Source organism: Caenorhabditis elegans, chromosome I (assembly GCF_000002985.6).
Source record: "Caenorhabditis elegans chromosome I".
Taxonomy (NCBI): domain Eukaryota; kingdom Metazoa; phylum Nematoda; class Chromadorea; order Rhabditida; family Rhabditidae; genus Caenorhabditis; species Caenorhabditis elegans.
The window spans coordinates 8,194,476-8,208,434 of record NC_003279.8 but is presented as its reverse complement, the minus strand read 5'-3'; the positions used below and the strand labels follow the sequence as shown (position 1 = coordinate 8,208,434).

The following is a 13,959-nucleotide window of genomic DNA, read 5'->3' as shown; positions in this document are numbered from 1 at the left end:
AGTCATTGTTTCAGACTAAACTGGCCTATTAAGGGACTCAAAGCCCTAATCTATTCAGCAAAAACAACAGTAAAAAATCAAATTTGCCCTTGAAAACATAGAGCCCACAATAAAAAACATTTAAACAAAGATTTGATCACAGGTTCAAAACAAGAACTTTGAAAATAAGTTTTTGCAAAAACGTTAAAAGTGCAAAAATCAAAAAGTTAAGTGATGACGCTAATTCTGTGTAGTGAAGAAAACTCAAAAACTAGATAATATTAAAAATTACAATTTTCTCTTTATTAAAAGTGCATCCACGAGAGTGCACTTATTGTAGAATCAAATGACTAACTAAAAAGTGTAGGGGTGAACAGTCAAAAAAAAAGAAGCGAACGAACGAACCGACGTGATGATTACGCTACCTCTGAGCAACTCAGCTAGAGAAGAAAGTTCCCTTGAAATATCACTCAATTGATGCTCAATTGCAGTTATTCGAAGGGACAATCCTTCTTGTGTTGAATGGACGTCATGCACAAGCTCGTAGGTATTTGATGACGTCTGCAATTTGAATTTGATATAGTTATCTTCTTGGTCAAAATTACCTTTGCCACGTCTCCAAGAGAAACCAAGTTTTCAGCTAGCTTTCTCTGATCCCTTCTCACTCGACGCATTCTAGAAAATTATGACTGATTAGAAAAATGTTTGGCTCAGAATTGTCTCACTCATAAATAGCGAGAAGAAACTTCCGTTGATGCTTTCGAATCTTTCCAAAATCTGGTTTTTCCACCAATTTTCTGAATTTGAAGATAAACCAGGTTTCACGCAATACGTTAGCAGCCGAGTGTTTTAGCTGAAAAATTACAATATCTTCAACCAAACTTTTGATGACATATTTAAGCACTCCTACCTGCTTAGTAAGTTGAGTGTCTTGCATGAAATTGTGCACATGCTTCTCTGCCCTTGTCAATTCCAACTTTCTCGCAATAACCGCGACAACCATCGAAGAAGCACAAGTACCAAGAATACCAGTGACAATTGCCATACTTCGACCACAATTCGTTTTCGGGACAATGTCACCATATCCAACAGAGAGGAATGTGATAGCAACAAGCCAAATGGAATTGACATAGTTGATATCATTATACTTATCAGGTGTCATGTATTCTCTCTCACAGAGACGTAAAATCCATCCAGCAATAATCCAAAGAAATGCAGTAAAGATCATCAGCATTGTTCCAGGGCAGATTGTCATTAAAGTTTTCAAAATGAATCGAGCATTGAAATTGACACGGTTAAGACCAGCAATACTACGACTACTCGCATCAGTGAATACTCTGAAAAAGTATGCTATAATGTCTAAATATTCAAAATGGCAATACCTTGAATGAAGAAGCATAACTCTGCAAAGCCAATACAATCGGAAGAACATCATGATTGATAAGAAGACATTCACAGCGTATAAGGTTTTATCATGGAATCTATCATTCATAAATGGAGCTATGAACTCGATTGGAAGAGGACATAGCATGCAGATTAACAGTTCTAAACCGATTTGACATGTCCGTCGAAATGATAAGGCAACCATCCAATCATCTGCCGCATTTGCATTCATGAATAACTGAAAAATTAATATGAAATTATAGCTATGCAAAGATTTAGTACTGCCAACTTTTTTTTTCTAAAACAATTGCAAATATAATAAAATTTTCTCACCTGTATTTCAATTACATGAAAATATCCGACAAACGAGAGAAGGGCGGTAGTTGTGAAAATTATGAAAAATTTGAGTAAATGGCTGAGAGATGATCCTGGTCGAATAACATATGCAGTTCGAAGCTCATTTTCAATAATCATCAAAACTGAAAATAAATGAATAATTGTTAATGCATCATCTATGTCCAAACGTACTTATTCCCATTATTGCAAATGCCAATGCTCTATCCGACACATGCCGACGCTTTTCGTGCAGAATTTCTCGACGAATCAAACGACCACCACTGCAATATAATTGAGTTTTCATACAATAGCTTCAAAAAATAAAGAGAATAACTAACCTGTTATCATCTTTTTCGTCCATCAATGGAACTGTTGAATCATCTCCAATTGCTCCATTCCCTTTTCCACCAGCTTCCAAATCATTAGAATATGCGATTGATACAGATTTTCGTGATGCAGTTTCTCCTGAAAATATTAAAGATAAAAACAAAAGAAGACGACTGATATTTTCAAATTTCAAACAACATCACACTATTCACTGCCGCGCAGAATAAAAACACCCCACAATCCCCTAATGCATACTATCATGAGAAATCCAAGAAAGTCCTTGAGGTCCAAGAATACGACGAAGTAGAGCTTGTTCTCTTGATGGAAGATATGCCATGCTCATTCTTCTTCCACCATCTGCTAATAGCTCATGATCAAAGTTACGGAACATTGACTCGGAATTTGAACGTTGCTTGAGGTCTGATAACCTCCATTTTGAAGGATCCTCCCGTCGTGCACTCGAACTTGGTGATACTGCACATGATCCTCCACCACCACCACTGTATGCAAAAACTGGAGTTCCATTGGCAGTTAGTTGAATATGGCCTTGATTATGAGGATGATTACTAGTTAAACCTCCATAGGAAAACTTTCCAGCTCGTAGTCTATTTGGCCTTTCAAACATATGATAACTTCCAGAAGTAGATACACACGAGCTTTTGGCAGTTGGAGTTGGACTCGCCGGTACGTCAAATGAAAGTTGCTTGGGAGCAGCAGTTAATCTTGGAGCTCTAAGTATTGATTTCGGAGCAGAAGATCCATTTAGAAGTGGGTCATCAGGATTGTCGGCTACTGGAGAGCCAAGCATTGTTTCATGAACTGGCCGAGCAATAAGGCTAGCCGATGATTGAGCCGAGCGGAGTGGTTGAGATGGGCTCGAAGATCTTGATTGTTGAGATTTGGAGAAAAAACTGGGCGACAGTTCGAACAGAATTATGAATGGATGGTTCTGAAGTTAAGAGTTGAAGATAAAGCTAAAAAGTTTAAAGAAAGATTCAAGAACAAGTGCGGAGATTGGAGGATTATCACACGAGAAACGTATAATTTTCTCACGAAAATGCTACAAGAAGTGTAGAAGAGTAATGTAAGCACACACATCATGTGATGAAAAGTTATCAAAATATTTCTTGATGCGAAAACATTTTCTTGTTGAAGTAACTCCTAATTAGCATGCCCACCGAAGTGTCATATTTATACGAATACGTCAGAGGTCTCTAGCAAATTTTGAAAAAAAAAAGAGGAAATTGTAAAGTTTCAAGTGACGTATCGCCAATGGTGCTAAAATTTCCAATTCACATAGTAAATATTTCCAAAACTTTTGAAGTTTCCAAACAGTAAAATAGTAGCAGATTCTCCGCTTTATCTATCATACATTTGGAAGTCGAAAAATACATTTTCAAGTTTGTTATTTTAATTCTTTGAATTTTTAACATTTCAGGGATTTGAATTCTGTAAATGTCTATATTTTTCAAAAATTCAAGTTTTTCGAAAATTTGGAAAATCATTGTTCAAATATCAAAAATTTTAACACTTAAATTGGTGTAATTATTTTAAAAAAAAGTTCAAAAAATTATAAAACACTAATATGTATATATGGTAGCCTAACGGCTTCTGGATAGGAAATGACGACGATTGGCTCGAAATGAGAAAGAGCGTGTGATGATTAAAATGAAATGTGTGTGGGGTTCTATGAAGAGAAAGAGAGAGAGAGAGAGAGACGATTACTAGAGAAAGGACCCCAATACCAGGGCTCTTATAATTAGTTTTCCCATCCATCGAGCTTTTCCTATTCCTATATCCTCATTATTTATAGTGTTTGCTTATTTTTTCTTTGCTATTTACAATTTTTACCATAGACCAATGTGAAATTTGAATCATGGTTTTAAGACTATGGGTGTCTGGAAGATACTAGTTTTTGAATTTAGAATAAAAACTTTTTTCTAAAAAATGCAATAATCTAACACAAAAACTAAAACAGAAAGAGGTCTCATGAGTAATAAGTAACAAGTCAGACTGAACAAAAAACATGAAAACTTGGAACCTCCGGAAGCATAATGATATGTCAAATTCTTTTTTCTTTCTGTTTAGTTTTTAGAAGAATGTATGTTCCTAGAATTGTTGGATATTTTTCGGATTACTCTGAAAGAAATGGAATACTAGAAAAATATTATTGAGAGATCAGATTTACAAAATTTTGAAATATCTTCTCAAAATAATATATTGTATACTCAAAATGGTGGCAAAATTATTTAATATCTAGACAGAAAAAAGAAAGTAAATTTAAGTAAGTTTAATAATAATAGTAAATTTAACATTTACAAAAATCCCAAAAATACTTGTAACATTTAAAAATAAATAAACATTTGTTGGGAAATGTTTTACTTTGAAAAGCAAAAATTCTAACTTTACAACATTTATTGGCTTCAAGATTATCCTGTTTCAAATGGCCAATAAATATAAAAGTTGAAAACTAGCAAATATCAGTTGAAATATAAAATTCATGAAATTTTTGTTTTTCTCCTTTTCAGTCAACTTGAATTCGAGCTCAACTGTGACTACAGCTTTAAAACTAGCTAATCGCCATGAAAGTCTGCAGTAGACGGGAGAAAATTTATAATTGAGTAAACTTCTTGTTGACCACTTGGTCAGAAAATAGAATGAAAGAGTTTTCACATCAAACACCGGCAATTTTTCTTTTTTATACATTTCGTGGTCCATTTTTAAAGTTTTTGTACTTGATCTTTCAAACATCAAACTTTGCGGAAGAGCTCAAAAATTCGAATTCTTAAATTTATTGGGAAGTTGTTAGAAAACTATAGGAAACTGTACGCAGGGAGAACCAACTGTCAAAAAGTTGGTTTCTGAACACAATAGAAGCATTTTCATACTGGTCAGAAGTGGTTTTAAAAAAATAGGAATGGCACTTTTAGTGGTCGCGTCACTTGCAGGCAGACGACACACACTCACGAGCACGAATAATTGATGATATAATGTTCAAAGTTGGAAGAAGAATAAGAGTGGATCACTGAATATTAAATAAGATGAGAAGATGAAAAGAACAGGATTTTATTACTGTTCAGAAGGGAGTTTTTATTACATTGAACATTTGTGTCCAAAAATTTTGTTTAAATGGGGACAACGTTTAATAAGAATTTATGATTGAATGATTGAAATTAAAATTTCGATCAAACATCAGAGGTGCAAAAAATTGGTTAAAAAATGAAACTCCCATGGAAGCAAATTGTTTTTCTCAAAAGAGAAATAATTAATTTCAAAGTGTTTTAATGTTCTTAGGGAACCAAATAATACCTGAATGGCACGTAGACCCACGTCACTTTGCAAGGAAAATGCATTGAAAAAGCAGGAAATCAATCCAATTTGCACTGATTTAAACGTTTCTCTTTTTTCTCTTTTTGCTCTTTTTGGTGCAGTTAAAATTCACTTTAATTTTCCTGCTGGTTAAAATTGGTTAAAGCTGGTGAATTAAAATTTTTGAGCAAATTTAGGGGGAAATAAGCAATAATTATATCGGCTAAAGACTTAAATTTAAGAGTTTACAAGAAGCTATAGTCAATCTTACAAGTCAGATTTATGTTTTAACGGATTATATATATTTTGATCACAAAAAATGAAGAAATTAATTTAAAATTCTTTGAAAATTCCGTATTGTAGCATTTTGCCCCTAGAAAAACCTCCCAAGAAATCTCGCAAAGTTCCAAAAAATTCATACGAATAGATCAAACGATCGCTCTTTTTTGGCATTTTTGGAAGTCAAAAGCTTCTCGAATTTCCTGCCAATTTCCCCAAGGGAATCATGTCTAGAGGGTTGGAATGCTAATCGACCTAGATTAGTCATTGGATTCCAAATTCTGTAAGCGATTTTCCGGGAAATTTTACAATGTAAATTTGAATTTACAGACTGCCAAGGCATTCAGTAAAATTTAAAAAAAAAGTTTGGAAATAATTTCTCGCAGATCACGAGACATTTTCAGTTCTAATTATATACCCCTTCATATTTCCGCTCAGAAGAAATATAAGTGTGAAATACAAAAATTCGTCAGCCGCAGAAAGTGGAAATCTAAACGCGATTAGTCGATGTAACTGAGACCTGAAGTGCAAAGGAATGAAAACACAGGAAAAGAAGGAGAAGCGTTGGAAAAAGGAGCTAACATGTCACATTTCCTCCCTCTTCTCACCTTCTCAATTAGCCGTTGGCTTCTTTTTTGACTTCAATTTTAGGAGATAAGAGCAGAGCAAACATTTTATGTATAAGATTAATCTTTGAGGTTAGGTTAGATATTGAAAGGCAATTAAAGTTTGAACTATAAAAGCGTGACTAATCAAATTGATTATCGTTTTTATGGGTTCTTTTTGTGGTGTTAAGTTATGGAAACGCGGTTAACTATTGTGATTTATTTTATTTATAAAAAATCCCCACAGAACATACTCCCCTTTAAATTTATTATTATTATTTTTAACATCGGTTCGCAGATTTAACAATAGAAAATTAACGTCTAACCAAAAGAACCCAAGTTCCAGTTTTCAAAGTTTCTTTAAAATTTCTTAAATTCTTAAAACCATTTTACAATATTGAAAAGTTAGCGGGAAAAAAAATATTGAAAAGTACAAAAGTCTTATTTTTAGAATTTCATAGGATACAAATGGCATAATCTAGCTTTGATATAGAATAGTTACTCCATACACACATTTTTCTCAAGTCATATTTTATGATGCAGTATATTAAAAATTTAGAATTGATTAACAAGAATCTGGTATTTCAGGAAACAAAATCAAAAGTCGGGGGAGGTTGGGAGAGCCTTAAATATCCGGATTTTCTAATCGCAATTATCTATTAGTTGAAAAAGCTTTGTGAAAAGGCGGAAAAGAGATTGGCGGGGGTGCGCACACGCACATCAATAAGCTGGCTGAAAGGAGCAAGAAATTTTGGATCGAGAAAACACGAAATTTCACGAAAATTGAGACTAGTAGGGAGGGAGACAGGAAAGAAAAACAAGAAAAACACATTTATATTTTAGAAAAAAGGGGAGAGGAAAATTGTAACCTAGTTTACTACAAATGGATTTGATGATTAGAATATGAAGAAATCTGATACCAATTGCAAGTTTTTGTGTACTCAATTGATCATACTACTTACACATTTTGCACGAGAAGTTCCGGATTTCTATAGTTATAAGAAAGACTTCCCACGCTTAGGCAAGCGTACAGTTTTTAAAAAATATATTTGAAAATATTAATCTTTCAGCGCAACCATCAAGTCTAATTTTTTTATTTAAAAGTGGAGTTTGAAAAACCAGAATTTTGATATAAAATACACTTTTAAACAAATCCATGACTTCGAAGGTGGCCCAGAACACCTGATCGGATCAAAAGTAATTTTCTAAAATTGAAAAATTATTGTTTTTCAGATTTTTGTGAATTTCAAGTATATTTTCAGCCGGGAAAAACTACTTTAGTTAATTCAAAATCGATTATTTTACCAAAAAAAACGAGACGGACTGATGAAAACGCTCAAAATAATATGCATATCATGGCTCAGCAGGTGTCCGATTTCAGAGCTCCAGCTAATGCACTTATCCCAGATTTCTCAAGAAACGAGATAAAAAATATGGAAAAATAATGAGGAAAATGAGGAGAAAAAGTATGGATTTTGAAAAGAATTGGTTAAATTAAAAAGTGTATTTCTATTAAAAATCACTTTTCTTCTGCTCTTGTTTTTCGAATCCAATTTTATGAGATTTGGATTTGTCTGGATTTAAGGGAATTTTATGAAATTTCGTGTCTCTGACATACTTTGTTTTCACGTCTTTTTTCTCATTTTTGTCGCCGTTTTTATGTAGAGTTCACAAATCGAGCAATGAGTCAGAAAACATCATGAATCTACGCTTCCACCAATTAGAGGTTCACCTCTATCAGGGTCTTGAGAAGAATTTAAAGAGATGTTACGAATTTGTGAAAAATATATAACTAAAATGTTGATATGGTAACGTGCCTTGAAGCATGTCAAATATTCAACGAGGCATCAAAATATTTAACTTGTGGACTCTTCTCTTGTTGTCAGCTTTTTTGGCGATGAAGAAATTTAAGATTTGAGGCGAATGCAAGGAGAACAAAATGCAAACAATTGAAAACAATTAAAGTAGAACCCTCATTGAAAAAATAGTACTTTTGGTCGATTTCCAACATATCAACAGGTGTTAAAAGAATTTTAACCAATTTTTCACTATTACTAAAAATAAAAAAAAATCTTTTGCAGCAAAGGAAAAGTTTTCAACAATGTCCACACTGACGATACTCCAGTTTATATATCAATTGCAAAAATCTGAATTATTTGGCGCAGCACTCAAAACACGATTGCACTGTAAAGCAAGCTCAAAATATATCGAGTTCAAAAAACTCCCAGCAATTTAAAATCACAAAAGCATATTACACATACCACATGCAGCTGCCACGTCACCTTGAGTTCCACTTAATGACAGTTTCCCATCAATACTCGCGTCGGCTGCATGCATTCGGCGTAGTGATCCAATACGAGAGATATGATTCGTCGACTGTGAATTGTGGATTACTGTTTTCTAAAAAATTATAGGACTAGCGAGATTATGCTTGAAAATGAAAAAAATATTTATGTTTGATTGACAATTTATTAAAATCTAGTAAAGCAACTATACAGCAAACTAATAAATAAAAATACCTTTGGAGTGTGATTTCCACTGTTCAGAAACGGTCGGAGAGATGGACCCAGACCATTCATACGCATCCAATTCATTGAAATCTGTAATAATATACAATTTTTTAAAAATTATCATTAATTCCAATTGTAACTAATGGTAATACTAATAATTGAAATGCGAACTACTGTGCGCATTTAATGTGTACTGTAGCTCAGTTACGAATTTTGATCTTCGCCAAAAATATGAATTGGGGTACTTTCTTCTTCATATGTAAAAGATTGTGTGTCTTTAAAGAGTACTGTAGTCCCCAATTATTCATTGTTGTGGAGCTGTTTTTGACTATTGAGAAACAAAGAAAAATTGACAACTACAGTACTCCTTAAAGGCGCATGCTATTAAAAAAGAGGTCGAGACACCGTGTATCGTATTTTTTGGAAAAAATAGCGAAATTTCAATTTAGGTAATATTACTACCAGTGACCCATTTGAACTTATTTGACAAGCATTTCACTGTTATTCTCGATTTTTGTAAAAAACATTAGTGCAACCAATTTATATTTAAGATTTTAGACCACTAACTTGATCATAGTCTACCCGTTTTCTCCGAGGTTTTTGCCCTCGAAGCACTGGATCCAAAAGATCAATTCTAGATCCTGTTCTTCCACGAGGTATCATCATTTTCTGGAAGTGCATAAGCTCAAGAAACAAGAAAAGACAAGACCAAAAACGAGAATAATTGAATGGCCAAAACGACTACGAAAAAACTAATAACTGCGGGAAAAAAATGAGAAAAAAAGGAAGATGTCAGAATACGGAAAAAAGTGGATATTTTCGAAATTGGTGACAGAAAAAAAAGAAAGTTGACATTTGAATAGAAGGTGGTGGCTATGAATATTAAAGTTTTTCTTTTCAACAAAAAGTTGATGATTGGTTACTCATAAGACAGTTGGGATCTAAAATTACAGGAATAGGGTTATTTGAATTTTCGTATTCGGTGGTATAGTAAAGATTTAAATTCGACGACAAAAACTGTTGTTTCTTAAGTGCATTACTTATTTAAAGTTTTTTCTTCAATAGCCTAGTCATCTGATAAAAAATTTGAAAAAAAAAACTGTCGCTCTTCACATTCATTTATGAATCAACTTGGTTTTAAAGAAGATCGATCAATAAAGCTGAAACCTTTTCAAATGTGGTTTCTTGACAGAATATACTCAAAACAAGTCAAACGAACGTTTTATCTACAGAACACACTATTGAGTGTTTAAAATTTTTATAAATCTTCAGTCAAAGCTTAGACGCATTGCCAATTTTAAAAACTTGCCACATTTTGAATTTAGCGATTTTAAGCAATTATTGCATTTTAAGAAATTAAACTACAGGGTGGGCCAAAATTACATTGGTACAATTGGTCAATTAAACAATTTTTAAAAATTCTTCGAATTTTCGAAATATGACGGCAGGGATATTCCCATTAACAATGAATACTAGAAATGAGAATTTTTGGAACATAGAAAAAAGCGAAGAGAATAAGAAACCCAACTTCTAAGAAAAAAACAAATTGTTGATGAGAACGCATGGATAAAAAAAACAACCATGACATTCAATGGTTCGAAAAACTAAAAAAAAATTGGAGTTAGAAGAAATTCCACTAAAATAAAACAGAACGGAAACTACGGTTTTGACCTATTCTAATTAACTTTCGGATGGGCTAGTTCAGTGAAAATATGTATATCTCATGATAAAAACTATCTAACTTTATCAATTCCTATCAAGAATTTTTAAGACCTCTATCCTTCAAACACACATATTCCCATAAAAGAAATGACAAAATAAAAGAGGTGACCTTGTTTTTCTACGGGTAATTCAATACGCTTGTTGTATTGTCGCTATTGCTCGTTTCTTTTCTCATAAAGAACAGCTGGAATTTCTAATTTTTTACGCAAACGAAATATGTGAACAATAATATTATTATTAAATGGGATAAAGACCTTGAATTCAACGGAGAAACCTGATACGGTATTTTTTAATCTTAGATATCCAATAAAATAACTGAAAACCAGCGGAATGCCTTTATTTTTGTTTTTTCAGCTTATTATCTAATAAAGATTTAGAAAAGAAGCTCGAATAATCCATATCAGACGTGCGTACAATAACAGATTTTGCTCATTAAATCATGTTCTGAACTAGAAAATGAAAAAAGGTGAGAAATGAGATATTTGGCTTCAATTCGTTCCATTTGACAATAATTGGTTTTCAGATGTCTCATCTATGAGTTAGGGAAATGGGAAATATATTGGTCATAGCTTTGTCGTATGAAAATTTAGAATAATTATATTTCTGATTTAAAATAGAACATCCGAAACTATTGCTAATCGTAAAAACTGAGAAAACTTTAAAATACGGTTATTCGAAGTTGGAAATTGTGCAAAAATCTCAACTATTTGAATTTCTTCATACAACATTTTCAAATGAACAAACGTTCTGAAGTGTGTGCGGTGAAGTATGCACAAAAAATGATTTGCATAAGAGGCATTTCCAAGAAAACAATGAAGAAATTGAAATAATAGAACACCTAAAAATATGAAACCTTCAAAGGAGGAAACATTTTTTGTGCTCCACAGACTAAAACAAGCGTGATAAAGAAGTTCAAACCAAAAATTCCAAAATCTTAGTTCCCCAGAGATTTCAGTGTTTTCCAAACTAGAAATTGTCTAAATTGTTCAAATATTACCCAAAGAAGAAGTTTTAAAATGAAAAAAGTCTTGGAACAATTGTTTTGCGGCAAACAAAAGTGTGTAAACTCGAAATAAATGTTTTCAGGTTGAACGAAACTTAGGTTTTTTGCAGCATAAACATTCCACGCACGCACTTCTTACCCAGGCCTCCCCGGCTTTTTCCTGGAAAACGCCAGCATAAAATATTGAAATTTGAAAATTAGAGTATAACATCACCTTAAACTAATTGAATTAAGGGCGGACGGTAAGATGCGAGAAGGGCGAGTGGAGAGGCAAATAATATGCGCCCCTGACACGCCTCGAAAACTGATAGAACCCACCAATATGACTTTCCCGAACAATGTTTTGTCCCTAGTCTTACCTGTGCAACATCCTGATTTGAGTCAAATGATGACTGAGGTGACCGTCCCCCGAGTGGTGGAAACCCACGGCCATTTGAGAATCCTAAAAAATATAGATGAAATCAATCAAAACAGGTTGAGAAATACATTCAAAAACTAGAATAAAGGGGAACACCGAGCTTGCAGTACAATTTTCTGCTCACACCAACTACTATGTAATCCCGGTTGCCAAAAGACATACCTCATTTGATCCGGACTCATTTTTTGTTAAAAAATTTTCAAACCACATACACACGCAACATAATATTATCTTCATCACACACCTGCACTACTGTACCCATTCCCCCCGGCACATGCGAACGGACCGTCACGTTGATGAGATCCTCCTGTGGCGGCACCCGATATTCCGGCACGTCTTTTTCGTTGTTGTCGATACTGAAAATGGACAGTTTTAGATTGTGTTGAGATAATTGTATGAAAGAATATTCATTGGGTTGATATTTACTGGGCTATGATGGGAAACACCCATAAGACTGCTCTCGTCAAGACTGTACATGTGCTGCAACATTGGTGACGCAGACATTCTGGAAGAGAAGAACTTGGAGACGGTAACGAGTGAGCGGATAAAATGGAAAAATGAATGTAAGAAAATATTCGTTTTACAATACTTTATCTTCAAAAATACGAAAAATGACGTTGCTTTGAGCTGTTTTTGATCTACTTTTTGCAGATTTCCCAAAGATTTTGGGTTTAAGATGATGTGAATTGATATGAAGGCAGGGAGTAACTTGGATTAAACAAGTTGTAGAAGGCTTAGATGTTTTATAGATTGAACACTCTAAAAATTGATGCATGCTTTAGGTTCGATATTCAATAAAAATGTAAATAAACACAAAATCTTAGACATATGTATTGTGAATTTTTCAAGACGTTTCGATATATATATTTAAAAAAAATTTAAACGTCGTTTCTCCCGCCAACCACAAAACAAATTGCCAATAAACTTTGGTAGCTTGAAATTCAAAAATTGCTCGAAATTTTCTCAAAATTGGGGTTCACCAACAACAAAAGCGGCAGCTAAACGTTTAAGCTCCCCTAGGCAACCGTTCAAAAACCAAAAAGAAAAATGTGTGAAAAATGAATAAGTCACACTTTTTCTATGGTTCCCCTCTAGTACAACTTAAATGACTGACAGGTGTGTTTAAATTCAAAAAAAAGTCCGAAATCATAGAACCACGTTGCTTTGAAAAACTGCGAAAATGTGGCAAAAACCTATGAATAACTAATAGGAACCAGTGAGGGAGGATATCTCATTGAGATTCCCATCAAAAAACAGACCGGAAATGAGCATAAAGAGTCACTCCGGAAGAAAAACATGTGTTAGAATCGGAAATTCGGCAAAAAAAAAACGAAATAAAAATCAAAAATTCATAAATAGTGGGTGAAAATGTGCTCAAGATAGGTAGGTGGGTGGATTTGAATTTTGAAATTTGATATTTCTAATGCAAAATTTTGGACCTACATTCGTGGTCTCAAGTTCTGGACCAATAAAGAGGTTAATTTATTTTTAGTAAAGTTCGTTGTTTGAAAATACCCAATTTTTCAATGAAGCAAACTTGATATCAATCAACTTTTCCAACTTTTATTTTTTGACAGAGACAAGTAACAGTTTGCAAGTTTTTTCAAGTCTCATAATATCTAGTTTATTGTTCAATTAAATTTTTTTTTGCAAGTAGCTAGTTTACATCTCCATAAAATATTTTACTTAAAATTGAGATGACAGAAACATTATTAAAAGGTGACATCTTATTTGGAAACCAAGTAACAAAGAATCCAAGAAAATGAGCACATTCAGGAAACACTAATTGTTTTGAAAAAAAACTGTTTTTCAATTTTTCAGAAAGCAAAAAAATTGTATCAAAATTTACAATTTTGGTATAGTGCCAATAATTTTTTTTAATTTGGACTCTTACAGAAACTATTGAAGAAATATAATTTAATTTAATCATACAAATTGTGGGAGAACGATTTTTTGGTCGAACAAAATTATGAGAAATACCTAAAAAAAATACAATTGCCCAAGATAATATACATAAAATAGAGCAGAATATAAATGTGGTCATTGAACGCTTTTTTTGAATGACGCTTTTTGACTCATTTTTCCAAT

The 13,959-nt window shown here is 33.2% G+C and overlaps 1 protein-coding gene across 10 annotated transcripts in view; it reads right to left on the bottom strand.

Annotated features, from left to right (window-relative positions):
- The window catches only part of kcnl-2 (Calmodulin-binding domain-containing protein), a gene marked incomplete at both ends in the record, with an annotated part of 33,857 nt that overhangs the window by 310 nt on the left and 19,588 nt on the right, over window positions 1-13,959 (bottom strand). For 2 of the 10 annotated variants that reach the window (NM_001306275.3, NM_001306276.3), the window contains 12 exons: window positions 405-540; window positions 585-654; window positions 705-832; window positions 890-1,316; window positions 1,362-1,600; window positions 1,696-1,841; window positions 1,891-1,979; window positions 2,037-2,163; window positions 8,501-8,618; window positions 8,738-8,818; window positions 11,813-11,895; window positions 12,116-12,227. In NM_001306275.3, coding sequence (NP_001293204.1) covers window positions 405-540; window positions 585-654; window positions 705-832; window positions 890-1,316; window positions 1,362-1,600; window positions 1,696-1,841; window positions 1,891-1,979; window positions 2,037-2,163; window positions 8,501-8,618; window positions 8,738-8,818; window positions 11,813-11,895; window positions 12,116-12,227 — 1,756 coding nt within the window. Of the gene's footprint in view, window positions 1-384; window positions 541-584; window positions 655-704; window positions 833-889; window positions 1,317-1,361; window positions 1,601-1,695; window positions 1,842-1,890; window positions 1,980-2,036; window positions 2,164-2,280; window positions 2,972-8,479; window positions 8,619-8,737; window positions 8,819-9,295; window positions 9,398-11,812; window positions 11,896-12,115; window positions 12,228-12,297; window positions 12,377-13,959 lie in introns of those variants that run through there. The other 8 variants (NM_001373153.1, NM_001263765.3, NM_001128973.3 and 5 more) reach the window with 7 other exon arrangements.